The sequence below is a fragment of the Brassica napus genome, chromosome C4 (assembly GCF_020379485.1).
Source record: "Brassica napus cultivar Da-Ae chromosome C4, Da-Ae, whole genome shotgun sequence".
NCBI lineage: Eukaryota > Viridiplantae > Streptophyta > Magnoliopsida > Brassicales > Brassicaceae > Brassica > Brassica napus.
This window is the reverse complement of record NC_063447.1, coordinates 11,062,886-11,089,821: the sequence shown is the minus strand read 5'-3', so window position 1 is coordinate 11,089,821 and position 26,936 is coordinate 11,062,886. Positions and strand designations below refer to the sequence as shown.

The 26,936-nt window shown below is 36.3% G+C and overlaps 5 protein-coding genes across 7 annotated transcripts; 3 read left to right on the top strand and 2 right to left on the bottom strand.

Moving 5' to 3' along the window:
• Positions 1–2,625: 2,625 nt before the first annotated feature.
• LOC111205050 lies at positions 2,626–6,136 on the bottom strand. Its single transcript, XM_022700389.2, has 7 exons — positions 5,933–6,136; positions 5,583–5,687; positions 4,934–5,144; positions 4,625–4,815; positions 4,376–4,519; positions 4,051–4,221; positions 2,626–3,924 (listed from the first exon to the last, which is right to left on the bottom strand). Exons 2-7 carry the CDS (start codon positions 5,670–5,672, stop codon positions 3,583–3,585), a joined length of 1,149 nt encoding a protein of 382 aa, XP_022556110.2. The 5' UTR covers positions 5,673–5,687; positions 5,933–6,136; the 3' UTR covers positions 2,626–3,582.
• Positions 6,137–8,291: 2,155 nt separating this feature from the next.
• Positions 8,292–10,358, top strand: LOC106451207 (calcineurin subunit B). 2 transcript variants are annotated; one of them, XM_013893096.3, is made up of 6 exons: positions 8,292–8,479; positions 9,022–9,135; positions 9,232–9,453; positions 9,553–9,662; positions 9,814–9,888; positions 10,047–10,358. In XM_013893096.3, exons 2-6 carry the CDS (start codon positions 9,066–9,068, stop codon positions 10,095–10,097), a joined length of 528 nt encoding a protein of 175 aa, XP_013748550.1. In that variant the 5' UTR covers positions 8,292–8,479; positions 9,022–9,065; the 3' UTR covers positions 10,098–10,358. The 2 variants fall into 2 exon arrangements, with proteins under 2 accessions (XP_013748550.1, XP_013748551.1); XM_013893097.3 differs by having other exon boundaries at positions 8,310–8,479; positions 9,042–9,135.
• On the bottom strand, positions 10,289–14,430 carry LOC106451206 (protein SCAR1). The gene is made up of 8 exons (XM_013893093.3): positions 14,076–14,430; positions 13,674–13,837; positions 13,104–13,227; positions 12,927–13,023; positions 12,771–12,838; positions 10,799–12,683; positions 10,616–10,720; positions 10,289–10,525 (listed from the first exon to the last, which is right to left on the bottom strand). Exons 1-8 carry the CDS (start codon positions 14,228–14,230, stop codon positions 10,466–10,468), a joined length of 2,658 nt encoding a protein of 885 aa, XP_013748547.1. The 5' UTR covers positions 14,231–14,430; the 3' UTR covers positions 10,289–10,465.
• An 8,295-nt stretch (positions 14,431–22,725) lies between these two features.
• LOC106451210 (uncharacterized protein At2g34160) lies at positions 22,726–23,946 on the top strand. Of its 2 annotated transcripts, XM_013893101.3 has the most exons (5): positions 22,726–22,993; positions 23,212–23,260; positions 23,371–23,433; positions 23,516–23,580; positions 23,658–23,946. In XM_013893101.3, the coding sequence occupies exons 1-5, from the start codon at positions 22,874–22,876 to the stop codon at positions 23,751–23,753; spliced, it is 393 nt and encodes a 130-aa protein (XP_013748555.1). In that variant the 5' UTR covers positions 22,726–22,873; the 3' UTR covers positions 23,754–23,946. The 2 variants fall into 2 exon arrangements, with proteins under 2 accessions (XP_013748555.1, XP_013748556.1); XM_013893102.3 differs by lacking the exon at positions 23,371–23,433.
• A 230-nt stretch (positions 23,947–24,176) lies between these two features.
• On the top strand, positions 24,177–26,903 carry BNACNNG41430D. The gene is made up of 4 exons (XM_013893099.3): positions 24,177–24,372; positions 24,755–25,603; positions 25,811–26,500; positions 26,585–26,903. The coding sequence occupies exons 2-4, from the start codon at positions 24,863–24,865 to the stop codon at positions 26,621–26,623; spliced, it is 1,470 nt and encodes a 489-aa protein (XP_013748553.1). The 5' UTR covers positions 24,177–24,372; positions 24,755–24,862; the 3' UTR covers positions 26,624–26,903.
• The last annotated feature ends 33 nt before the right edge of the window (positions 26,904–26,936 follow it).

Below are 26,936 nucleotides of genomic sequence, written 5' to 3'. Positions count from 1 at the left end.
ATCCCCTCGGCGAAATCGAAACCGTCTAAACCCCATCTCCTCTGTCGATATCCCCTCGGCGAAATCGAAACCGTCAGACTCCATCTCCTCTGTCGATATCCCCTTGGCGAAATCGAAACCGTCTCACCCAATCTCCTCCGTTGAAATCCCCATCGGCGAAATCGAAACAAGAAGAAGTCCATCTCCTCTGTCGATATCCCCTCGGCGAAATCGAAACCGTTTAAACCCCATCTACTCTGTCGATATCCCCTCGGCGAAATCGAAACCATCTCACTCCATCTCCTCTGTCGATATCACCTCCTCGAAATCGAATCGTCTCTCCCCCTCTCCTCTGTCGATATCCCCTCGGTGGTAGATCCTCTCGTTGGTAGCCGATATCTAAATCCTCTCCGAGCATAGCCCAAAACGAGGTATGTGTTCCTCCTCTGTATTGGGTTTGTGATTGTATGGTTTGTGTATCAGTAATTCTGAAAATAGGCTAGTGTTGAATTAATTTGTTTCTGAAAAATAGTCTACTGTTGACTTATACGATCGGCTTCCTTAAATAGTCTAGTGTTGAATTAATTTGTTTCTGAAAAATTTGGTAGACTGACTATATAAATATAGCAAGAATCTCGTCTACGATGATTATGAATTTCCGATGATTCTCTTTCTTTGAATTTTTTTTGTGAATCTCATCTACTATATGATACTATTTTTTATGTGAATCTCGTGTGCTAGCTGAAAATATATCTTATCTGAATCTCCTCGTTTGTTACATTGTTATAGATAAGTCTTTCCTATTTCTTATATGAATCTCGTCTGCTATTGCTATCAAAATAGATTGGTAGAGTGACTATTGTTTTAAATGTTAGCTCTGCTTTTGTACTATTTCACTGTGGTGGTTAATGCTTGCCAACTGTTGTTTAGTTTGAAACCAAATTCAGGTTTATATTTAATTGAACTGGACTCTGTTTGTAACCAAGTTTGCTTGATCTTGATAATTAATTTGCTTGAGAAGTGTAGTTTGTTTGTAACCAAGTCTTCGTATTGTTTGCTCTTAGTTTAGTGTAGGTAGTTTGAAAGTTCAAACGAAATCACGTTTTGATTTAATGAACCTGTAAAATTGAAAGCTTTGTAGTAGTAAAGGGGGTGATTGGTAGTTGCTGTAGGTGCTGTCTACAGCCATATTTATTTCTAAAGCACCAAATTCAGAGCAATCAAGCTTTAATTTTTTTTTTGAAACCATAGCTCTATAAATAACCTACAGCTGTACAAGTGCTCTGCAGAGTCAAATATCCAAAGCAATTTTTTAGTGCTTTCATAAAATTCTACAGCAATAAAATTTAAAGCCACAGCAAAAAATCTACAGATTTTTTTCTACAGCAAAAATTTTAAAGCTACAGCCATTACCAATCGGACCCAAAGTATAATAACTTTTGATTAGACATTGGTAGTTTATGGTTAGTCTTTAGTATTGGAATGATTATTTTTCTGAAACTCCTACATACCCTCCCAATATATTTCGGCGACGGTTTCGAATGAGCAAGTCATTATTCCTGCGTATTGTACATCGTCTCTCTACGAAGTAGCTTATTTTTCTCCAACACAAGATGCAGTCGGAAGGTCAAGTCTATCACCGCTCCAAAAATGCACTGCAGCCATTCGTCAATTAGCATATGGTGGTGGGGCTGATACAGTTGACGAATATGTAAGACTTGGTGAATGTAAGACTTGGTGAAACCACAGCTCGAAAATGCTTGCACCAATTTACCGCGGGAATTATCTACTTGTTTGGAGATGAATACCTAAGACGTCCAACAGCGGAGGATCTTGAAAGACTACTCGCTAAAGGAGAAGAACGTAGATTTCTCGGGATGATTGGAAGCATCGATTGTATGCATTGGGAGTGGAAGAATTGCCCCACCGCTTGGAAAGGTATGTATTCACGAGGAACCGATAAACCAACAATTGTGTTGGAGGCCGTAGCTTCTTATGACCTATGGATATGACACGCATTTTTTGGAGCTCCAGGTACTATGAACGATCTTAATATTCTAGATCGATCACCTGTTTTTGATGACATTATTAACGGAATAGCTCCGCAAGTCAACTTCAATGTCAACGGAAGGGAGTACGATTTCGCCTACTATCTCACGGATGGTATTTATCTGGAATGAGCGATATTTATTCAATCTATCCGATTACCACAGGGTCCAAAACATTCACTATTTGCTAAAACCCAAGAATCTGTCTGAAAAGATGTTGAGCGTACCTTTGGAGTCCTGCAAGCTAGATTCGCCGTTATTAAAAATTCATCTAATTTATGGGATAAATCTAAGATAGCAAATATTATGAGAACATGTATCATACTCCATAATATGATTGTCGAAGATGAACGACGTACATAGACTCAAGATGAGACGTTTCAAGATGAGGATATTTCTTTTTGCGTCAAGATGCCTACCGAGCTTTTCAATACACTTGATCGTCGGGCAAAAGTTCGGGGTAGACCAATCCATAGACAATTAAAACTTGATTTGATCGAACATATATGGGATCAATTTGGGTTTGAAAATTAAGATTTCATGTTTAAGTTTCTATGAATTGAATAAAAAAGATGCTTTTATGCATTTTTTTTTCAACTTTGTAATCTTTTTTTTTTTAATTTTTGTTCAAATTTTTTATTTTCTTATGTTTAATGTTATATGTTTTATTATAAAGTACTCCCAAAAAATTTACAAAATAAAAAAAAAATTACTATTTGGCTAAGAGACTACAAAAGTATCTACCAATAATCTCCATTTTTAATCAAGTATCTTAACAAAATCTCTTAATCTAATTATATTAATAAACTAACCTAAGATATGCAATTAAAGTCCTAGCAATGAGGATGCCCTAAGGGCAACAAGGGTAAATGACTTCTGTGAGTTTATACACTTACAGGAGTTTGTAAATCAGTATTAGAGATAAGACAAAACAAAAATCAGTATTAGAGAAGGATTGGTTCGCTATAGCGCTAGCCAAAGCTTCCATATAGAATCTAGATGCTTACTTCTTAATCAGCCTAATTATGTGAAACCAAGTTGTGAATGATGTCGTGACTGAAACGATCACTGAAGTACCTACTTCTAGCCTCATTGCACCACATAATACTCCTTCAGCCCTAATATTCCTAAAGAAATAGCTTTTGACACATCAAGCATTTTAATCTTTCTCTTTTCTTGTGATTACAATCAGATATAACAAATTTATTAGCTGGAACTTTTACTAGCTAACTTCTCATATGTTATCAGTTTTTTTGTTTAACAGTTATAAATTTTGTTATCTTTATAATATAATGCATCAAATCTAGTTAACAAAAAAAAACACTTCAAATTTTCTGGTTTTATGAAAAAAAGTTCAGCAAGGAAAAAGTAATGATGGTTATAAAACACAACATTTGGTAAGAATAGTAAGATAATAGTTGATAAGAGTATAGGAATTGTGAATGAAAATAACAAAATCTAACTCGTACCGCAAGAAAAAAACCCCATAAAAGCCAATATAAAGTATAAACACTCAAATTCAGATGAGACACAAAATATGCCAAAAATCAAAGACCTAATCCCTCGTCACAAAAACCCAATCACATTCCGTTTTATTCTCAATCTCCTCTTCCTTCACATCCACAAATCCTTGTAACTGGTCCGACAAGTCATCATCATCAATATAAATATCATCAATATAAACATCATCATCATCATCATCATCACCATCCACCAATGATAGGTTAGTTGCATCGCTCATGATTCTATACTTCAGCCTCCAATATTCATTCACGTCATCTTCATTCCATGGATCCTCCTCATTTTCGGAAGACGTGTCATCATTCTTTAACAGCTCATAACCATCTCTGGCCCTCGAACTCGCCCTCTTTAGCTGCTCACAACGAATTCTCGAATCCTAATACAACCATAAAGATCCAATCAAAGAAAATAAACCAAACTAGCAAGTTATTAGAATTAATGAATTCCCCTAGTTCTTGTAAGCATAAATATAAATAGATGTGAAGAACTGATTCAAACTTACGGTGTCTTCTTCATCACGATGATGGTACCCACTAGGGATATAGCTCGTCTCCGAGGTCTCCAACTTAGCCTCTTCCTCTTCCTCTTCCTCACATGATTCATCATCTTTTTTGGAAGACGTATCATCATTTATTGACATATGATAAGGATTCCCCCTCTTAAAATATAAAGCCTAATCATAAAGATTCAGTCAAAGAAAATAATAATAATTAACAACTGATTAGAACTACCAGATTCATTAATACGATTACGTTACGGTGATATACCATTCTAGTTTTTGTTGAGGGTGGATATAAAGATGTGAAATAAAAATGCTTCAAACTTACATTATTTTCTTTATGGAGAGGGAGCCCAGGAGGTACGTAGGACGACCCCAAAGGGGCCCTCATAAGATAAAACTTGTACAAGCTTTCATAATCATCACTCCATGATTTATAATCATCATCATTTAATTGCCCATAACCATAACCCTGACCACCAAAGATTAAGTCAAAAGACAATAACCAAACTAGCAACTGATTAACGTTACCTGAATTGGATATGATAAAGTTGTGAAAGAACTGCTTCAAACTTACAGTACTAGCTTCTTCATTATGATGATGGTGAAGATTAGGGCGATATCTCGAGGCCGAGTTTCCCAAAGTAAGCTCACACATGTCTTCTTCACCACTAGATTCCGAAACTGTACCCTCGTCATCTTCTTTTTCTTTTTCATCAACTTCATCATCCCCTTGTTCTTGAATCAAACTCTCTGAAATTTTTGATGCTGTCATAAAAAATTAAAGTTCATACTTGAACGTCAAGAAACGAAGTGGGAAATCATGGAAACCAAAAGATACTTCAAAAGGAATTATAAGACTATAATATAACTGTAGAGAACGTACCACACATATCCCAGTGTTGGCTCGGTGATTCTTTGGCCTCACCAAGGCGCATAGCCCAGTGTTGAATAGGTCTTTCTTTGACCTCATCGACAGATTTATCCTGAGAGGAATCTTCTTCACCGGATTTAACATTATTTGGTTGTCCCGTTGTATCAAGTGTAGGCTGCTCATCATATATGTCTTTGGTTAACTCTTTCCAGAGTTCAATACTCTGTTAAAATAAAAACGAGAAAACAAATCGGAGTAAAAGGTATTAGGTCTCAGTATATACATATAGGCGTTAAATTTCTAATACTAGTAATGATTAGTTCTAGTTTTTTTCTAATGTGTTTTGACCGTTATTAGGGTTCATGAGTCATATAAAATGTCTCATGGAATTGAACTGGATAGAAAGTTTTTTTTTTTAATTTGATGTAACGAGAGATCGATCTATGCATATATAACAAAAGATGAATAAACTACAATATAAGCTGCATCAATTTTCTTGCGTTGATGATGATAAAAAGAAGATATAAGTTTAGCTTATGTACTAATCTAGAGATAACCATATATACTCTTGTAAAATTGAGGGCATAAAACATCATATAAAGATCAAAAGCAAAAGAAACTAACGAAAAAGAAGATCAGGTAGAAGAAGAACGATACTTACCTTTTGAATCGATTCGTCAACCTTGGTTAGGGCAAATCCGATTTTATCTATCATCAAATCAACCCAGTGGTTATCTTCTACGCCTCCCATGTTCTTCAGTTGAACCTGGATAGTATGAAACAAGACTTAGGGTTTCAAAACCGGAACTGATCAGTTCTTTCTTTAGTTCTTAAATTTTAGTTTGCAGCGTAGCTATTTTCATGAGCTATTCCCACATTAAGGGTTTCTCTATCTTCTAAGCGGCCAAAGAAGAGATCTATGGAAACCTAAGTAGAACTAAAGAAAAAAAAAAGGTAGAACCAGAGCGATGGATGTCTAAAATATTGCACAATCGCCAAAGCAAAACTTACTGTTGGAAATAAACGAAACCAGGCGATGGAGATAGTTCTGAGAAGCGATGCTTTGGAGAATTTGAAGAGATATAGAACACCAAAGCTATTTATCCGCGTAAAGAAGGGTTTAACGAGGTTTATATTTTATTTTTCGTATCCTATACACATTGGGATTCCGAATGATATCTATAACTACCTACATTTATCATTCTGCTTAAATATTAAAAATATCAGCAAAAAATTATTTAAAAAAAATTAAAGAGCAAATCCCCAAAATAGCACATTTCTAAGTTTATATCACAAAAATAGCACTCAAAAACTAAAATGACCAAAATAGCACATTTCTAAGTTTATCCTTTGAAAATTTTAATTTTTTTATTTTTCAAATTTGAAATCTTATCCCCAAAACCTCATTTCTCAACTCTAAACCCTAAACCCTAAACTCTAAACCCTAAACCCTAAACCCTAAACCCTAAACCCTAAACTCTAAACCCTAAATCCTAAACTCTAAACCCTAAACCCTATATCCTAAACCCTAAACCCTAAACTCTAAACCCTAAACTCTAAATCCTAAACCCTAAACCCTAAATCCTAAACCCCACCCTTTAACTCTAAACCCTAAGTTTGTGACTTTTGATAAAACATTAAGTGCTATTTTTGTGATTTTTGACCTTGAGTGCTAGTTTGGGAACAAAAACTTGATTTAGTGTTATTTTTGTCTTTTTTCTCAAAATTAAAAGCTATATACAAAGTAAAAAATAAATAAAGCGAATTGGTTCTTTCATACTTATCTAAAGCCATGTCCATATGTATATATATACGTGTACAAAATTCATAGTTTTTGGTAATACTTGTTTTGTTTTGACACCAAAAAAACACGAGTTATTCTTGGGTTAACCAACCAATAGGATTTCGTTATTTTATATTCGATCTTTTAGAAAAATAAACAAAATATTATCAAGTTATATCATATTTTTGAAATAAAAAAGGAAAAAAATAAATAAAAGATAATAGTAGTTACAAAAAAATATTTTTTTAAAAAAAATATGTTAACGTCATCGGCAAAACACTAAACCCTAAATCATAAATCCTAAATCTTTGGGTAAACCCTAAACCCTTAGATAAATTAATCCTAAACTCTAAATCAAAAACACTAAACACTAAAACATTATACCCTAAACCCTAAATTCTAAACGCTAATCCCTAAGATTTAGAGTTTTTGATTTTAGAGTTTAGAATTTATCCAATTGTTTAAGGTTTACCCTAAGATTTAGGGTTTATGATTTAAGGTTTAGGGATTAGGATTTTGGGTTTAGTGTTTTGCTGACGACGTTAAAAATATTTTTAAGTAAAAAAATATAATTATTACTATTTTATTCACCTTTTTATTTTAAAAAATAATATAACTTGATAATATTTTATTATTTTTTTTAAAGATATCGAATATGAAATAACACAATCCTATTGGTTACTGAATCGAGAGGTTCACCTTTGGGTTCGAGTCAAAAAAACAATACCAAATATAAAAAATATGTTGCCGAAAATGTTCTGCGCTGACTCATCCACTCGTAGGCAAGTGTAATTGATTTGAATTCTGGCACTCTATCAGGGTATTGATGTCTCTTTCCATATGGTGGACTTCGATAGTTTTGGCGAGAATGAAGAACACAACGCTTTCAGACACCGATGCTTTACACCACCGTATAGTAACACCATGAATCAATATTCTTTTGGCGGCACTCAACAAAAACAACGAATACAACTGTAACATCCCGGTTTATGTAACATCCTGTTTGTGGTATATTAAAAGTTTAAAAAATTGATTTGATAAAATCAACAAAATGCATTTATTATTTCAGTCACACATATAAAAAAAATTCTAAAATTAAACATGTTAGAGATAGAGTAATGGAAAAATGAGTGATCATCTAGAAAATAATGATTTGCGATATTGTATAAATGAAGATAAAGTATGGATAAAAATCATATGATTGAATAGTTAGTAAAAAGACATACTTTGGAACTTCCGAAAAATCAAACACATCACCCCGTCGTAGGGCGAGTCGAATGAGCAGAGTGTGGGAGATCTATTAACCAGTCGGGCGCAGGCGTTACAAGTTACAACATCGTCCTTCTTTTTTTTCACCAAGAAAAACTTGCTTCTTTTTTTCTTGTATTCCTTGATGTGTGTATCTTCTCCTCGGGTCACACGTCCAAGTCTAAAGCTGCTCTCCGAGACCATGATCCGGCGGCTTCAGATAATGCAAAATGGTTTCCTACTTTCATCCAAATCTTATATATTAATGGGCCTTTTAATATTTGGGCCTTTGGCCTTTTGGTTTTACAAAACCCATCTTCCCCTTGGGTTTCTGCGTACTTGTTTTTTACCGCGCAAAACGACGTCGGTTAGATCATCTTTCTCGTCTTGTTCAATCAGTGATCAATCTCGTCGTCGGATCTTTAGCTTCAGTCTCCGTTTTGTTCGTGTGTATGAGAAGCCAAATTTTGGTCGCCGTTGTTCAAGATCAAGAGGCTTGAAGCGGTCTTCACCGCGCTCTCCAGCTTGTGCGTTTCTCTCCATTTCTCTCTGTAACAGTCATTTCAAAATTTGTGTATTCATTTCGCGCTATAGCTAATTATTCTACGGTTTAGTTTTCCTGATTTGTCTCTTCCATTGTGCATGAATTGTTCTTTAGTAGGGTGTATGCACTAACCAAAAGGTGTGATTTTCATTTATGGCGTTACATAACAAGTTAGGCTTGGTCTCTCTCTCTCTTCTCTCGATGTTTCCACTGTTCTTCTTGCTGATGAATTCGAAAGCTTAATGCTTTACATGTTTTTATCCAAACTGCTACAGTTTGTGTAGCCATTGAGATTTGCTCAGAAGTGCAGTGCCTTTGCATTTTGTTTGCATGGTGGATGGATGATACTCAGTCTTGTTACTACTGGTATCTTTGTAGCTCATTTCGTCACACTTCTTCTAAGAGAGTTAGCATGTTTTGGAGTTGTCTAGGAACACACTAAGATGAAAATGCTACTCCTTTTCAGTGATTTGAATATCTGATTCTGGCTTATTTGGATCAAGATGGTAACTTTTCATATGTTAGGGTCTTGTTTCATGTTATAGAAATTCCTGTGAATTAAAACCAAAATGGGGAACACTTCCTCCATGCTGACTCAATACGACATCGAAGAAGTCCAAAGCCATTGCCAGGATCTATGTGAGATTTGTTTCCACTTCTCTCTCTCTCTCTCTATCTCTTCTGTTATGTGCTTGATTTTGATCCAAGATTCGATGCTGTGTGTTTCTTTCTCAGTTGAGCAGCAGGAAATACTATCTCTGTATCAAAGGTTTTGCCAGTTGGATCGCAACGCAAAGGGGTTTATATCTTCTGATGAGTTTCTCTCTGTCCCTGAGTTCGCCATGAATCCACTCTCTCTGAGGCTGCTTAAGATGGTTGATGGTTTGAACTTTAAGGACTTTGTGGCCTTCTTGTCTGCTTTCAGTGCCAAGGCTAGTCTTAAGCAAAAGGTTAAGCGTAAGTAAAAACTAGCTTCCTTTAAAATCAATTTTTACCACATCTTCACTTTTCACTACACTGTATATCTGAAAATCGTTAGACCTCTGCTTGTTTCAGTGATTTTTCAAGTCTATGATTCTGACTGCAACGGAAAGGTCTCCTTTAAAGATATCATTGAAGTGTTGCGGGACTTATCGGGGTCATTCATGTCCGATGAGCAAAGAGAGGTATGTATAGAAAAGTTGGTAACCATTTTTTAGGCATTCACTTTTGAGTAGTGACTACAATATATTCGTGTGGTTAGGATCATGAGCATTGTATATACTCAGCAAACAAGTGTTTTCACTATGTGTCTTGTGTTTTACTGTTGTGGTGTAGCAAGTACTGAGCCAGGTTCTGAACGAAGCAGGGTACACGAATGACTCTTTCTTAACACTAGAGGATTTCATAAAGGTACATATATATATATATATATTTGTTTGATATGATTGCAGCATCATAATTATAGCAGCTTGCATGCAGACATAATCTTCTGTCTTTTCCTAGACCATTTTTAGTACAGTATAGGATTCTGATGCTACATCTTCTTTCTTGCATCTCGAATGTCACAGGTCTTTGGGAGTTGTAAACCGGAGATGGATGTTGAAATTCCTGTGGACTAAGTTTATGAGATCATGATGTATGGTCAAACTCTAAACTCCACATCTCATCATGTATTCGTCCACTTCGTTAGTATTTGATCAGACCATCCGCAGATTTCAAGAATATGTATGATTTACATTTCCTCTTCCTCTTAGCATTGTTTTCAATTGATTTAGATTAAGAACTGTTCTACTGTAAGCACAGTTGTTAATGGTATTGAAAACAAAAACAAAAACTTTTATTCTGTACTATAGTTTCTATAGTTATTTTTATTATTTGGATTTTGGAGTCTAAGCTTTTAGGACAAAATCAGCTATCTACTAAGCAATAAACATACAAGAAACGCTATCAATGTGATGTTGTTCTATTAGTGAACTGCACTCAGTTGTCACATGTCGCTATCGCTCCATGAATCGCTTTCACCATCTCCATCGTCGCTTGCAACAGCCTGAGACCATAATTGCAGAATGTTAATGCTTTATATGACAAAAGTGGTACTTGTAAATTGAAAGAGAGATCAAAGCGTAAATGCTGAAACCTGTCGGATGGAGCTTGCCTTCTCTAGAATCACACTGAAGTTGGCACTCATCGTAGCTTCCGATGATGATGCCTTTGTAGTTACCACACGTCTCAAGGTAAATTGCTGTTATGATTCAAATGGATGTTGTTGGATAAGAGAATACAATTTATATATGAAATGACTATGTGGGACAAGACTCACTTTTGTTCGGATTTGATGCAAGAAGTCTCCAGCTTGCGTCTCTTTTGCGTTGACATGACCTTGCTTATAATCCCTCACATTGTTCTCTGGTTTAGTATCATAGCCAATGACACTGTTTGATTCTTCTTTCTTGACTGTAGATAAAGAACTTCTCTGCTCCAATGCGCGTGTGAGAGTGTCCTTAAAAGACTGCTTGTTGTTATCTGGTTTAGGATCATAAGTAATGATATTGTTTGGTTCTTCTTTCTTGACCGTAGATAAATAACTTCTCTGCTCCAATGCGCGTGTGAGAGTCTCCTTAAAAGACAGCTTGTTGTTCTCTGGCTTAAGATCATAAGCAATGACATTGTTTGATTCTTCTTTCTTGACTGTAGATAAAGAACTTCTCTGCTGCTCCAATGCGCGGGTGAGAGTGTCTTTAAAAGACTTCTTGTTGTTATCCTCGAAACTCTCCGATGGTACCTTTGAAACCATCCACTGCAACGGAGGGAGAGGTGGCGGTAAAGGGTCAGCTGGATTCTGGAGGTAAGAGATCTTTCCAGCTAAGTAACCATTTGATGTTTCAAACTGTGAAGATGGAGCTGAGAGAGAAGGAGCTCTGTGGAAAGAATCATAAAGCTCTTGTTGGCTATTTCTTTCACCTGACTCTACTTCCGACTGCTGCTCAGAGATTGAGACAGAGTGAATGTCACTGTTATCTGAAACGTAAGAAGATGATCTACAGAAAGTGTCCTTGTCTGAATCAGAATCAGGAAGTGAAGTACCACCACCAGTCTCTGGTACCAACTGAAACGAAGTAAACGTGTATTCATCTGGGAGTTTCAGCTTCAGTTCGGAACTCGGCAAGGTTTCTGAGGGAGTGAAAGATATTTTCATGTGATCAAGTTGAGGAGATGAAGTAAACCAGTCAAAATCAGCCTTGTGAGCTTCTCTCAAGGGCTGCCTTTGCAAGGCTTCAGCATCAGTCTCTTGGATGGTTTCCTCTACAATCTCCGGCTTCGACGGCTTAAGTCCCAAAAGATTTCCATTAGTCCATAACTTAGTCCCTTCTCCGTTGTCACAAGAACTCTCATCTTCTGATTCTTGATGTTCTTGGACACCATTAGTATCATACAAAGGATTTGAGAAGCCATTGGAGTAGCTATGAGTAGTACCATTGCTTATATCTAAAGCCTCCCATGGATCTTGATGAATCATCTCATCAGGTTTACTCGCAGGTGATGATAAATGTAGATCTGATGCAGCAGCACACATTGCCTCATCTTCTAGACCAAAGCTGTTAGAAACATTCTCTGTGTCTTGCTCACACACATAGTTATCAAACTCTTCTTCTGTAATCTCATTGGAGATCTTCTTCTGAACCTCTTGATCATTGTCAGATTCCGAATCAATGGTGTAAAGCGCATCAACAAAGTCATCCTCTTCGCTTTCAGTCTCATCTTCACTGTCCATTTCCACTCCCCTTGGTGTGATATCTTGGACAGTTTCAACCTCTCTATGTTCTTTAAGTCCTGATTCTGGTTCAGCATTAGTCTCCATTACTTCAGGAGCTTCATCTGTTTCAAGTTTTAGAGTATCAGCTTCCACTATCTCAGCTTTCTCATGCCAACTAACGCAAGAAGAGCCACGAGCTGTTAGGTCTTGAGAAGGACTATCATCATTTGCATCTTCGCTTTCAGTTTCAGACAGAACTGAAGCAATGGTCCTGGGACCTGGTGTAAACCTTGAAGGTGTAAATACACCTTTCAGTTTCTCTCCACCACTTCTCGAATCAAAAGAGCAAGAACGATGATCTTGCCAGTCAGATTTGGACTCAATTTCCACAGTTGATGCAGTTTTAGAGGAAGAGGTTCTTCCACTGAAGCTTAAAGAAGTCAACATCTTCCTGAAAACCATATCACAATGTCAGGTTCTGAGTCATAGTACAAAACACATCTCAACATTGTCAAACCCACAATGTAATCTTCTTTACCTGTCACTTTGGTTAGCCATTGAGACAACACGAGATACATCTCGGCTCCTAGGCAGAGATTTCTTCTTCTGCTTTGTGCATATACAAAGCATAAGAAAACCGTTAGGAAGAAGAAACACTCAACGAAAATATGATTTACATCTTCGAAAAACAAACCTTATTCACTGGAAGTTTAGAAGCTCTTGATGATCTTTTGAAATGAGTAGGATCAGTGTATCGTTTGAGACAAGACCCTGGACCATTTATATCAAACCTGAAAATAACCGCAAATAATCAGCAATAACAGAAACTGAAAAGATACCAAAAACAAATGAGTAAGGTGTGTATATATACTTGTCTAGCAAGTGCAACCGTGGAGGGTCACGGCAATCATCATATGGAACCATGATAAACTGTGGCAAGTCGTCGTAAACAAAGTAATCTTGCACATTTGGTATACGAGGATGCCACTCAAGACCTGAAACACCATTTGATACTCACTATACTATAATACTAATCATCTTCATGATCATATCATTGCCACACCACATAAACTCAATTGATTCATTATAGCAAATAAAGTCTACTCCTCTATAGATTATTCTGATGTCAAACACTAGTGGTTCAATGGTATCCAACTTTCACTAAGATGATAACTGAAATGATTATAAACTAAAATATAGATCCAAGAGGAAGAGATTTAGTAGCTCTCACCATGTGATCTATATAAGACTACTGACATAATTACCAAATTGTAAACTAAAAAGAGTATTTTAAGTAAAGAAGTCAGTGAAAAAGGCATGTGAGCTGGGCCTACACTGAACTCAGAGGATATACTTTTTTAAAAAAATAACTAAGTCTAAACAAGAATCAGACAATAAAGAAGAATGACAAGAGAAACAAGACGAGAAGGAAAAAACATACCTCCAGTGTAAGCAAATTCTATGTGGTTTGTTTGTGCAAGCACTGCCTTCTGGATTGAAGGAACAGTATCTTCTATCTGCTTCAGTCTCATCTTTAGTTTATTGCTTCTTGAAGCTGTAAGAACAACTTCTTCTTGTATCCCATGGAAGATCTCTGTTGCAAACCTGAAAGCGTTTGACAATTACTGATTAACATTTGTTTAGAACCTATAAATTAAGCACTTGAAGAAGACCAGACACAACATAACTAAGGGTTTTATTCACTTAAATCAAATCACATTAAAACAATACATTTTATGAAGTTACTAACTAAAATATAAATAAAATAGTATTTGGTGTTTCAAAAAAAAAAAAATTAAACTAAAATAAACAGAGAGTTTGGGGTTGACTTGAAGACACTTACTCGGTAAGATCACCGAGTTGACGCAAGATCCCAACGAGTCCAGAAACGGCGACGCCATCGAGAACTGCTTTAGGGTCTTCACGGTCGACGTCTCTGTGAAGCTCTGTTTTACCTAAACCGTAAACGTTTCTCACTTCGACCCTAACAAGCGACATTTGCTCTGTTCCACAAAGTGTTTGTGATCAAATGGGTATGGAGGAGAAAAAGGTAAAGGTTCAAACTTTGTGGCTAGTTTCTGGGTTTCTTCTTCTGGTAGGTGAGATTGAGGCAGCTTAACCGCCGGAAATAGAGAGGGAAATTTTGGAGGTTATAAAAAAAGTTCTTTGGTGTAAAGAGGAAGAGAGTGAATAAGAGAGAGACATTGCCAACACTGCAAGCCATTCCTTCTTTCAATTTCATTACACACCTAAGTGAAAAGACAATATCACCCTTCTGATCATAGAGTATTACCAAAAGAGAGTTGGACCAAACTAAACTTGTGGAATGTATTGTTTATTAGGGACAATCATCAAAAATTACGCATATATCAGATTAAAGTTCCAAAACTAAAATTTCCAAATCCTTAAAAAAAGATGCTAAAAATCAACTATAAACATTACATTCTCAAATTTTACTATATAACATCTGCTAAAAAGATGTGATTTTTTAGCTTTAAAGTTTAACCTAGTTACATAAAAGAGTGGGAACTGAGAGAAGACTGTCAGATTGTACTGTGATAGAGCTGGGATAACGTTAATAGTTTGGATCATTGAATGACATTTTGGTCGTTTGTAAAGTAATAGACTTATTGAGTTGGCTACATATTTAATGAAGAACAAAACATCCATAAAATGGAGTACCTATCTCTACATACACATCCAATATCTATGTTTACAAAAGTTTCTAAATAACTAACCTATTATTAAGTGTAACTATCTTCTTGTTCTAAAATATAAAGTTAGCAGCCTCTCGCAACCTAAACGACACCTCGCTAGACTAATAACTAATCACGTTATATGTAAAACGAGTTGCATAATATCTTCCATCTACGCACGTTATTAGAGTGAACACATTCTTCTTTTTTTGCAACAATTTCTAATTTGTTTCAACTTAAAAAAAAAAACAAATGCGAGGGATAGAAATTCAAGAGTTGTACATATCCTTACATCTATAACTCACACTTAATAGACTTACCCATGCATGTGGATGGTGACCCATTCCATGTTTATATATGTGCACAATAAACCTGCACAAGGATAGTTTTAGATCTATGCTTTCTAGAGTTGTTAGGATCCAACTCCTATTAACCAAAGCAATTTATTAACTCGAGCTCTTTTGTCGTGTTCCCAAACATTAGTATTTGATTAACTGGTGGGATTATAAAATACATTAATAAATACTTCTATATGTATGGAACCAAAGATAAAAATACTCTTTCCCTTTCAAAAAGATGTATATTTTAGTGTTTTTACACATATTAGTAAAATATTTTAAATTTAATTATAAATAATTGTTTTTGTGATGATTAACCATTTCCGACAATTTTTAACCAATCAAAATTTAATAAACATAATTAATTTTTTTAAGTTCAAAATTTATCCTTATATTTAATAAAAATGTATATTTTGAAACCTTTTTTTTCTAAAACATTGATCATTTTGAAACATTTTTAGAAAAAATCAATTATTTTATGGCCACTATTGTATGCATACACACACTATTAGAAGTAATTAATTCTTCATTTGTTTTGGTACAAAGAAGTACTCAATTCTATCGCCCTTGAAAGGTCTAGCATTATTAAATAAAGTGATACGATTAGATCCATGCATGACTTTTAGTCATAGTCGTTTATTTATGGTGGTACCCAGTGTTTTTAAAATCGGACCGGAAACTGAACCGAAATTTTTTTGGGTCACGATTCAATATGGTTCGACCGGTTCAAACCTGGTTCAATAATCTCGTTAATATATTTTTAATATATAAATTTAAAAGTAATGTTAGTAAATATGATACATAATTAAAATATAAATAAATTTAAAACATAAAACATTATAAATATAAACTAGTTTTATGTTTATATGGATAGTTTATAGATTTTTGATAGTTTTAATGATTTTTAGCAGTTTAATAACTCTTAAATCCAATCCGGCCACGTGACCGATTCATGGTCGAACCAATTATTAGATCCAACCCAGCTATGTAACCGGTTCATGGTCGAACCTGGTTCAACCATCGGGTCGGCCTGGTTTTAAAAACAGTGGTGCTACCTAATCATAAATTTAATTCCATTTCATTTATCATTTATTATAGTTTCCTATTTGTTCTGACTTCTGACCATCAACTTTTAGTTATATTAAATTTTGTTTAATCACTTCTGGATTCAGAAGTACATTAAGGTTGTCTCGTTTTTTGCAGATTATATGAACAAGATTTGCCATAGTTTTCCATCATATATATTATTATTTTTTTGTCAGCAACAAACCAGATTCATATAGACTCTATAAACCAAACTGGTAGCTCTGCATCCATATGGACTACAAACGAGGGTTGCCTTCTTGCACTACGTGTTAGACTATCCGCCTTTGAATTATGCGTCCTTGGTATATGAATGAGCTCTGAGGTGTGGAAACTTCCTTTCAGGATATTTATATCTTCCAGATAGCTTGCAAATGCGGGCCATTCTTTGGATTCAGAAACCATCTTCACCAACTGAGAACAATCCGTCGCAAAAGTGACAGTAAACAGTCTTAAGTTCCTCATACATTCCATTGCCCAATTGAGCGCATCTATCTCCGAATGAAGTGGTGATTGACTCACTCTAGTGTTCCTAGCTCCCATTAAACTATCAAAACCTTCCAGAGTGCTGCACCATCCTTGTCCTGAAAATCTATCATTTTCTTTCCAAGATCCATCCGTAAAGCACCACCGACCAGGGATAATTGGAACCGTCTCGTTCACTACCGATCGGGCCTGATCAGTTCTATGTGCATGATTAATTTGCGCCTCGGCCCATAGAGCGGACTCTGTTTCAGCCAACTTAAGAGTATCTCGAGGGTCAATATCCAAATTGCTAAAAACCTTATTATTTCTCCCTTTCCATATATACCATAGAATTCATGCGAAATGGTGATCCTCCATTGCCGGAACCACCCTCCAAAATAAGTGGTCCATGTTTGCAAAAAGTGATTAAAGGGGAAAAATATCCGGGTTAGACGGAATCCGTGAGAGAGCCCAGACCTTGATTGTTGGGGGACATTCAAAGAAGACATGATTTATGGATTCCTCAGGTGCTCCACACCGTACACATATAGTATCCCCTTGGATTCCTCTTGAACGTAGATTATTATTTACCGCTATGCAGTCTGTTACTAGTTACCAAAGACAGTGTTTTAACTTAGGTGGGCATCGCACTTTCCAGCAGTGTGCTTTCAATAAAGAAACTGATGGACCAAACTCTGGAAGTGTCCTAACTTTATTTGGGTACACCCGCTCCACCTCATAACCTGATTTAACCGTATATCTTCCATTATGTGTGAAATGCCATCCGTCCCGATCTGCTATCCGAAACCGGCTTAGAGGTATACTCTCAATTAACTGGACATCATTCGAGTCCACCAAAGCCCTAAGAACCTGTGAGTTCCATGTTCTTGATGTTTCATCAATAAGTGAATCAACTGTAAGATCCGAGTAAAGATTGTGTTGATTTTTGTTTGCTGGTCTCGGGCGGGTGGATGGGAGCCAAGGATCATTCCATACTGAGATAGAAGATCCTGATCCCACCCTTTTGATTAGTCATTTGCTAACCAGAGATCTAGCTGAGATAATACTACGCCAGCCATAAGATGACGAGTAAGATCTAATTGGTTCCAGGGGTGATGCATTCCTGAAATACCGTCCCTTGAAAACTCGGGCAAATAAAGTGTCCGGTTTCTCAATTAATCTCCATAATTGTTTCTCAAGCATAGCCGTGTTAAAGTCTGTTAGGTTTTTAAAGCCCAAACCTCCTTCAGCCTTAGGCAAACACAGCTTGTCCCATGATTTCCAATGCATTCCTCTAGTACTACCCCCAGGACTCCACCAAAACCGTGCCACTGTGCTTGTCAGTTTTTTCATCACCGTTTTCGGGATACGATAGCATCCCATTACATGATTTGGCAGGACTGTTACCACTGATTTTATAATCACCTCTTTACCCCCTTTAGTAAAAAATTTGAAAGTCCATCTGTTGACCCTGTTATTCAATCTCTCTTGAACAAAACCAAAGACTTGTACTTTTGACCCTCCCAAACTTTCTGGAATACCCAAGTATGAACCCATGCCACCTAAATTCTGTATACCCAAAATATCTCTTAATTCCTGCCTTAAGCCTTCCTCAACCGTATGTCCAAACTGGATCGAAGATTTATCAAAATTTATTTGCTGGCCTGATACCACTTCATAATCCTTCAGAATCCGAAGAATAGTCTGACATTCTTCACTTTTTCCTTTATAGAAGAAAAAACTATCATCTGCAAAGAGTAGATGGGATATCGGAGGGCAGGCCCTGGCGACTTTTACACCCGTCAGAAGTTTTTCCCTCTTCGCCTTTTTAATATTCGCAACCAGCGCTTCCGTACACATAATAAATAGATAAGGGGAGAGAGGATCCCCCTGACGAAGACCCCGCTGTGGAATTATATTTCCCTTCGGTTGCCCATTAAGTAAAACTCTATACTGTACCGAGGAAATACATTCCATCATCAATTTTATCCAATGGTGATCAAATCCCATTTTGGATAGAAGTTGTTCAATGAAAATCCATTCAACTCTATCGTAAGCTTTACTCATATCCGTTTTTATAGCCATAAATTTATCCTGACACGCTCTGTTAGTCCTCAATCCATGGAACATCTCCTGGGCTATAAGTATATTGTCCGATATCAATCTTAGTAGCTTTTAACATAATTGGCATGTCAATATAACTAACTAATTAACAAACCAAAAAAAAAAAACTCAATGATTTTAAATAAGAATTACAACAGCTAATAAATAAAATATTTGCAATAGGAGACTGGATCAGAAACTGTTTTTTTTTTTTTGAGAAAATCAGAAACTGTTTATAAGACATGAATAATGTTGTCGTAATCGTTATCAGAATTCATTTCATTGTTGAAAAATAGAGGATGATTCATCGATTGTGAGTTGTGACAATCATCAGCCGTCCATCCTATCATTATCAATATTAACAATGAATTACATCTCTTTTTTTTTGAATAAAATGTTAAATTTGATTCAAAAGAAAATACACTTTGTTACAGCAGTTGCTATTTTGTTTTTTTACTTTCTCAAACCGATGAAAAAAACAGCTTAAGTTATCCAGACTTGAAAGGCTCTCTCCAGTCTCATGTCTTGAGTATTTAGAGACATAACTCTGTTCTTGATCATCTTGTTGATTGTTCTGAAGAGGTTCTCCAGACGCCGAGGGTTCTCCCAATGATTTCTTAAATTTCTCTCTCGTCAAATCGCATACAGTGTAAATCGCATACAGCGTAACGAGTTAGACGAGAGCTTTAGCTGAGACATAAACGCCAGAATGGCACTCCACTCCTCCGTATAGCTATTCCCCATGATCCCACTCATCAACAATGAATTAACTTTTTGAAGATAAACGAAACGAACATTGGTATATTAACCAAACCAAATGCTTTATTCACTAGGATATTTTGACGTTATGTGTTCAGATCAATTGTTATGCATATTTTGGGTTCTCATAATGTTAAACTCTGCGTCTCAGGCGACCATGACTTGTATCTTTTAGGGAAAATTTGAAAAATAAAATATATTTATGTTACAAATAATATATAAGCGTATATTCATTCCATGTAGAAAATAAACAAAACTGGTTTCCAACGCCATCGATGGCATCAACGCCTTGTTTAAGATGAAACGTGGCATAGACAGTACGGTGCCGGATGAAGACATGGTACCATATTCATATCCCAACTAGATATCGCATTATCATATGATATTATTTTTCTTGTTTTTCTAAAACTAACAAATATGATATTAATTTTATTAGATCTGTGGCAGGTAGTTTCGATCAGTATTTATCTTAATAATGTAGTCAGGATCCAACTCATTGACTTGGCAACTGGCTGATAATTTACTGACAATCCAAGATATGAGTGTTGATCCGAAGATATTATACATCTAACTATATATAATGTTCGTTCTTAGACATGTTAGTTTTGTATAGTAATCTACGAAACTGTAATGCCCCAACCATTCACATCTAAGGAGTTCCATTCTGGCTCATTTGGTATACCAAATTTTATTATATACCATAAACGGTGCATTAAATTTTAGGAAGCCAATTAAATTTGTTTACAGGCTTTACAATCACTACGTCACATTTTTTGTATTTTGATATTATTCGCGCGATATCACGAATCATTTTCTGTTAGTCAAATTAATTCAGGTAAACCTTTCAATATATATCACAAATCGAGATGTTACAATGCATCATCTCTAGACGTTGTTTTTGTGCCAATGATCAATCTATGTTAGTGTGAGTCCACGCATGATTCCACACTCGTATGTGTTTGATTCTGATATCACTTGTAATGTTCCGACTATCTATGACCAATGAACTTTCTAAATGAATTTGAATGCTTATTAGACTTGTTTACTGTTCTACAATCGCTTCATTCTATTTTCCAATGTTTTAACCTCACTTACGTGATATCAAACGGAAAGTTTATATGTTTGTTTTGTGATCACCAAACTGGAAATAGCTCTAGCATGAAACTAAATTAGTCTATAGACCGGATCTGTCGACGAGATCTAACACCAATATGAATTTACAACAAGATGAGCAAAAGGTCCAAATAGCCTATAAACTTGCTTCCGAGGTCTATCTTAGTTGGGTTGGATAATCTCTAGGCCCAAACAAAGCCCACCTTTTTCTTTGATACACTGAAAAGGAAATAAAAAGGAGACAGAAGCTTCCCAACCGTAATCTAATTCAGGTCAGCCAGAAAAGACAAAGGGGCTGTTTGTTTCACCCTTTGTCATCTCCATCCAAATGATTCATTTGTATGATCTATTCAAATGATCCATTCAGATTTTTGTGATTGTTTGTTTGTCCATCTACATAGCTCATCTAGATGAATCATCTAAATGGATCTTATGTTTGTTTTTTTATTTTCATTCCCATTCAAATGAGTTTAGTAAAGAAATTACCAAAATATCATTGTGTTGATTTAATCATAGGTTTAATATTAATTTTAACTATATTACATTTAATTATTTAGTTTAATATATTTACATTAGAATTATTTCAAAATTAACGAGTTTTCTTTTTGCGGTTTGGGCGGGAAAACAAGTTTTTTCGGTTTTAGCGAGAAAACACATTTTTTATGTTTTGGCGGAAAACAAGATTTTTCGGTTCTGGCGGGAAAACGATATTTTCCGGTTTTGGCGGGAAAATACAATTTTTTGGTTTTGGCGAGAAAACAAGTTTTTGCGGTTTTGGCGGGAAAACACGTTTTTTGCGAGAAAACACGTTTTTGCGGTTTTGGAGGGAACCACGTTTTTGCGATTTTGGCGGGAAAACGCATTTTTGCGATTTTGGCGGGAAAACGCGTTTTTGCGGTTTTGTCGGGAAAACACGTTTTTGGTAGGAAAACGCATTTTTTGCGTTTTTGGAGGAAAACACATTTTTGCGGTTTTGGCAGAAAAACGCGTTTTTGCGGTTTTGGCAGAAAAATGCATTTTTGCGGTTTTGGCGGAAACGCGTTTTTGCGGTTTTGGCGGGAAAACGCGTTTTTGCGGTTTTGGCGGGAAAACGCGTTTTTGCGGTTTTGGCGGGAAAACGCGTTTTTGCGGTTTTGGCGGAAAAACGCGTTTTTGGTGGGAACACATTTTACGGTTTTCGCGGGAAAACGAGATTTTTCGGTTTTGGCGGGAAAATACAAATTTTCGGTTTTGGCGAGAAAACACGTTTTTTTGGTTTTGGCGGGAAAACACATTTTTTGGTTTCGGCGGGAAAACACGTTTTTTGCAATTTTGGCGGGAAAACACGGTTTGCGACTTTGGCGGGAAAACGTGTTTTTTTTTGTGTTTTGACGGAAAAATGTATTTTGGGGGTGTTGGCGTGAAAACATTTTTTTGTGATTTTGGCATGAAAACATGTTTTCAGTTTTTGCGGAAAAATACGTTTTTGCAATTTTGACGTGAAAACATTTTTTTTGCAATTTTAGCGGGAAAATGCGTTTTGGGGTTTTGGCGTGAAAAAATAGTTTTTAGCACGGGAAAAAGTGTTTTTGTAGTTTTATCAGTTTTCGTTTGTGTCAAAATGATATTATGTTTAGGTTTGTAATTTGTGAATTACATTAGGGGTATAATAGACATTATACAATTTTGAATGAACCATCTCCATTCAAATGATCCAAATTGGTTCAGCTGAATGAACTTTAAAATTAAGCCTAAATTTTCAAAAGTCATCCGGATGATCCATCTGAATTAGTTACAGTTTTAGTGCCTAAACAAACAAAACTCTCATCTTCATTCAGATGGCCCATCCAGATGGAGAAACAAACAGGCCCAAAGAGAAATAAATGAAGGTAGATGACACAATCTTCCAAACACCTATAGTTTAAAGGCCCAACAACCCAATCCACTAAACCGGGTTGACCCGGATGGTTAGTAAGAAGAATCGGGTCACAAACTCCACAAGCCTCTCTCTCTCTATCTTGTCTTCTAAATTTATTGATTGACTCGTCACCTCACCTCACCTCGAAACAAACAAATTAGGGTTACAGATTCCTGAATCAGAGTCCATGGAAGAGATTACAGACGGAGTGAACAACATGAACTTGGCCGTTGATTCCCAGAAGAAGAACCGGATTCAAGTTTCCAACACCAAGAAACCATTGTTCTTCTACGTCAACCTCGCCAAGGTACACGCTTTTCTTTTTATTTTCTCGACTCGACGATCTGTTTCGATCATTGTGTGACTCTTATCCATTCAAAAGGTTCAATCTTTCTGGAAATTTCTATACTCTAGCTGTCTTGTGAGAATCACAAAGGTCTAAGCTTTGATTGGTTGTTACATGTGTGTTTTAGGATCTTGTTAGATATTGATGTAACTGGGTTTTGTTTTTGACTCTTGTTTCAGAGGTATATGCAAGAGCACAATGATGTCGAATTGTCTGCCCTTGGGATGGGTATGTGTCTTCTTAATATCCCTCTTCTGTAACTGTTATTGTGTTTATTATTGGTTATATAGCCTTTGTCCTAATTGAGTTTCTATTGGAACATGTTGCTAAATGTGCAGCCATTGCAACCGTTGTTACCATTGCTGAAATACTCAAGAACAATGGTTTTGCTGTTGAAAAGAGTCAGTTTCTTGGATTTTAGTTTTTATATTTATACGATTTGGAGATTTGGCAACTAAGCTTTGTTTTTGTATGTGTGTATAGAGATCATGACTTCAACTGTTGATATTAAGGATGGCTCAAGGGGACGTCCTGTGCAGAAACCTAAGGTAGTTTTCATGGGATGATTGATTGTCATCGAGCTTTTCCGTGAGTTGTCAAAATTTGATTATCTTTGGTCTTGCAGATTGAAATTACGCTTGGCAAGTCAGAGAAGTTTGATGAGCTAATGGCTGCAGCCAATGAAGAAAAAGAAGCTGCAGAAGCTCAGGTGCAGAGCTGAACGTAACGTTCTTATGGTTATGGTTTCATGGGTCTTTTCTTCTCTCGTGATGCTTTATATTATTTGTTTAATTTCATTGATTTTTGGCTGAATCTGAGTTGTTATGTTGGGATGGTTTGTTGTACCTGTTAAAACACTTTACCTACAATACTATATGATATGAACATTGAAGATGTTTCTTTTGTTGTCTTCACATCCGAGCCATAGATTTTTCTTACCATCTCTACAATTGCCTTTTCCTTTAGCGTAACGTGCAAACCATTAAGTTAGGCAAAAAGAGAAAAGAAAAAGATTCATACTTTTCACAGTATGAAGTGTATCTGTAGAATTGATGTTTGTCACATTATTACATCTCAGAAGTTAGTTGAGGAGACGTTAATGGAATTAAATACTCTCATCAATTGGGGCTTGAAAACAAGAATATATATCGTCTCGTGACTTGGTAACCGTCATCTTCAAGGCACAAAAACACATTTACACGTAACCAAAAGCTTACTCCTTATCTCTGATGCCTTTGTGTTTACTTCTTCTCAAACTCATCAAGTAGTGTCTCTCCCTTTTCTCACCTCACTCACACAAACACTCCCGTTGCAGAAGCTTCTCTCCTTCCATCTCCCTGGTTAGTTGATTTCATTACTTGTTCTTTATAACTAGTCCTTTAAGAAATAGTTTTGAAATCTCTCTCTCTTGATTCTTCATTGCCATAGATTGAATCATGCATTGTTTACCCCGCTTTACTTGTTTCCTACTTGCTTGCTTCAAAGATGATGATCACACTCTTATATGGTGTTTGAAAGTTTAGCTGCGCATTTATAACTAATTAATACTAGTTTCTAGTAAAGTCCATTTCACAGGTTTTTTCTTTTTGTAAGTTTCCACCTTCAGATTTGTCGTTGGTGCATATATCTCAGTGTCTGTAATTATTTAATTAATCAGCTATTAATAAATGGAATCTAGGTTGCTCTAGTTTTATTATTTATCTATGAATTTTTTTTGTTCAGATCTGTTTTGGAGAACTGTGAACATCATGTGCAAGTGTTAGTCAACTATCAGCTCATCGATCACTGAGCTTTTCTAACGGCTTTGTTTGGTTCACCTGCACGTTTCCTATGGCAGAAAGCAAACTTAACTTTGAGGCACCTCTTCTTTCAACAAGGGAGATGAAGAAAGAAGCAGTCTCTGTGCGCAAAAACATGGCTAAGAAACTTACTCATGATGACTCCAAGACAAGTGAATCTCCTTCTCTTCCTGTTCTTGGCTTGGATCATGTTCCTGAATCTGCTTCTGTTGTTTTCAAAAGTTCCTTGGAGAAAGCAATTGAAGAAGAAAGTGAAGATGATGATGTCTTCTCTGATGCCCTTGACACATTATCTCTAAAGCAAAGCGTAAGTGGTAGTATTGAAGCAACGAAACCGCCAATGGCCTCTCAGGATCCTGATCAATCTCGGGATTTCATGTTGAACCGTTTCTTACCTGCCGCAAAATCCATGACCATGGATCAACAACAACCTCAATATGCTATGAAGCGACAACCATCTCCCTTCATGTCTGAACCAGTGAGGCAAATTAGAGATATACTACCAGCTGCAACTCCTAAGAGGTATGAGTATAACACCACTCCATCATATTATCATGGCCTAGACGACGATACAAGCGATGAAGATGAAGATGAAGCATCTGAGTATCTATCTAGGAGAGGCTGTGGGATGTCCCCACAACTGTGCCTTGGTATGTTGAGCTCAGTGCATGGTCTCAAAGAGAAACCTTACTCCCTAAGAACCTCAAGCCATGATCATGTGAAGTCAAGCAAGGTCTCTCAACTCAAATCTCGGTTTCAATCTGTTAAAAAGGTTTCTCCTCAAACCCTTAATTTAACTTCTTTTACCATCATACAGATCTGATAAAATCAGTGTTCTAAAATACGGTCTAGGCACTATATGGTAATCAACTGTACCGTTTTCATATTATACAGTGTTTTATGCGGATTTATATAGTTCGGGCCTTATAAGGTAATCAACTGTACCGTTATCATAAGATCTTGTATATTTTGTTTTCAGCTGGCTCTTGATAAGTTGGGAAGCAGAGCTCAATCTCCAGTACATCCAAGTGTTGATACAAATCTGCGAACCGCAAGTGTGCCATCATCTCCTTACAGACAAACTGGCTGTTTGTCACCGTACCGCAGTGTAGGAAACTCTTCCCCTCTGCACTCTGCTGGCTTCCCCGGGACTCGTAAGGAAGCAGAGATCATGAGAGCTAACAGGTTGAACAAGCATATCAAAAACCCAAAGAAGTCTCAGGACTTACTCTATCCAAAGAGTACAAGACTTGACTCTTCTACAAGCTCTGTCCTGGAAAAGACTTTACATGTTGACACAGATAAGACTCCAAAGACCACCAATGTCAAGATCTTGCCAGAAACAACTTCAGAGGAACCAGAAATGGCGGGAAAGAAACCGAAAGCCGTGGACTCTTTATCTATTAGCAGTGGAATCAAGAAGATGAAGGCAGATAACTTGGACAAGAACAACTGTGATAGGTCTCCACTTGCTCTCCCCACACCTAAAAAGCCTTCTGAGTCTTGGCTTTTACGTAATCTACCTTCAGTAAGCTCAAAGATATCTTCACGGAGGTACCTGTTTCATCCCCAAAAGAAGGATCTCAAAGAAAACTCCACAAGTGTGACCAAGTGGGAAACTATAGTCAAGACTTCTTGTATCCACAGAGATCATATACGTTATTCTGAAGTAAGCATCTCAAACTTTCCCTTAAAGAGATAAAGAAACACACAAAGAGACCATAAATGCTAATGCTCACTATATCTTTTGTAGGAACTTGTTGCTCGTTCATCTTGTCAATCCACAACATAACACTTTGAAGCTTCTCAAGATGTGACCCCTTGGGGGATCTTCAGGTTGTACTAAAAATCGCGGTTTCTTTTGTGAGCCTTACAGACACTTAAATTAGTTTACATGTTTAGTTATACTTCCATATTCTGTTAGTTGTCTTTCCTAGTTAAAAAGAAGAAACATTTGTTGCCAATAGATGTTATGTTCATATCTTTTATTCAGGTACTAACATATAAAGGTCACTGAGACTACATGTAACACTTGGAACATTTTCAGTTGATCATATAGTCTCTCTTATGTAGCATACTTCTTAAGATGAACAAGACAGTTTTTA

Bases quoted from the DNA above. Each gene is read 5' to 3' on its own strand.
- LOC111205050 (XM_022700389.2), bottom strand. From the start codon at position 5,672: ATGGGAGGCGTAGAAGATAACCACTGGGTTGATTTGATGATAGATAAA. The intron at 4,520-4,624 runs GTAAGTTTGAAG...TTTGGTGGTCAG, and splicing joins ATAATGAAGAAGCTAGTACT to GGTTATGGTTATGGGCAATT. The intron at 4,222-4,375 runs GTAAGTTTGAAG...CTTTATGATTAG, and splicing joins CTCTCCATAAAGAAAATAAT to GCTTTATATTTTAAGAGGGG.
- LOC106451207 (XM_013893096.3), top strand. From the start codon at position 9,066: ATGGGGAACACTTCCTCCATGCTGACTCAATACGACATCGAAGAAGTC. The intron at 9,454-9,552 runs GTAAGTAAAAAC...TGCTTGTTTCAG, and splicing joins TCTTAAGCAAAAGGTTAAGC to TGATTTTTCAAGTCTATGAT. The intron at 9,663-9,813 runs GTATGTATAGAA...GTTGTGGTGTAG, and splicing joins TGTCCGATGAGCAAAGAGAG to CAAGTACTGAGCCAGGTTCT.
- LOC106451206 (XM_013893093.3), bottom strand. From the start codon at position 14,230: ATGTCGCTTGTTAGGGTCGAAGTGAGAAACGTTTACGGTTTAGGTAAA. The intron at 13,838-14,075 runs GTAAGTGTCTTC...AAACGCTTTCAG, and splicing joins CAACTCGGTGATCTTACCGA to GTTTGCAACAGAGATCTTCC. The intron at 12,839-12,926 runs GTTTGTTTTTCG...TGCACAAAGCAG, and splicing joins CTAAACTTCCAGTGAATAAG to AAGAAGAAATCTCTGCCTAG.
- LOC106451210 (XM_013893101.3), top strand. From the start codon at position 22,874: ATGGAAGAGATTACAGACGGAGTGAACAACATGAACTTGGCCGTTGAT. The intron at 22,994-23,211 runs GTACACGCTTTT...CTCTTGTTTCAG, and splicing joins TCTACGTCAACCTCGCCAAG to AGGTATATGCAAGAGCACAA. The intron at 23,434-23,515 runs GTCAGTTTCTTG...ATGTGTGTATAG, and splicing joins TGGTTTTGCTGTTGAAAAGA to AGATCATGACTTCAACTGTT.
- BNACNNG41430D (XM_013893099.3), top strand. From the start codon at position 24,863: ATGGCAGAAAGCAAACTTAACTTTGAGGCACCTCTTCTTTCAACAAGG. The intron at 25,604-25,810 runs GTTTCTCCTCAA...TTTTGTTTTCAG, and splicing joins GGTTTCAATCTGTTAAAAAG to CTGGCTCTTGATAAGTTGGG. The intron at 26,501-26,584 runs GTAAGCATCTCA...TATCTTTTGTAG, and splicing joins ATCATATACGTTATTCTGAA to GAACTTGTTGCTCGTTCATC.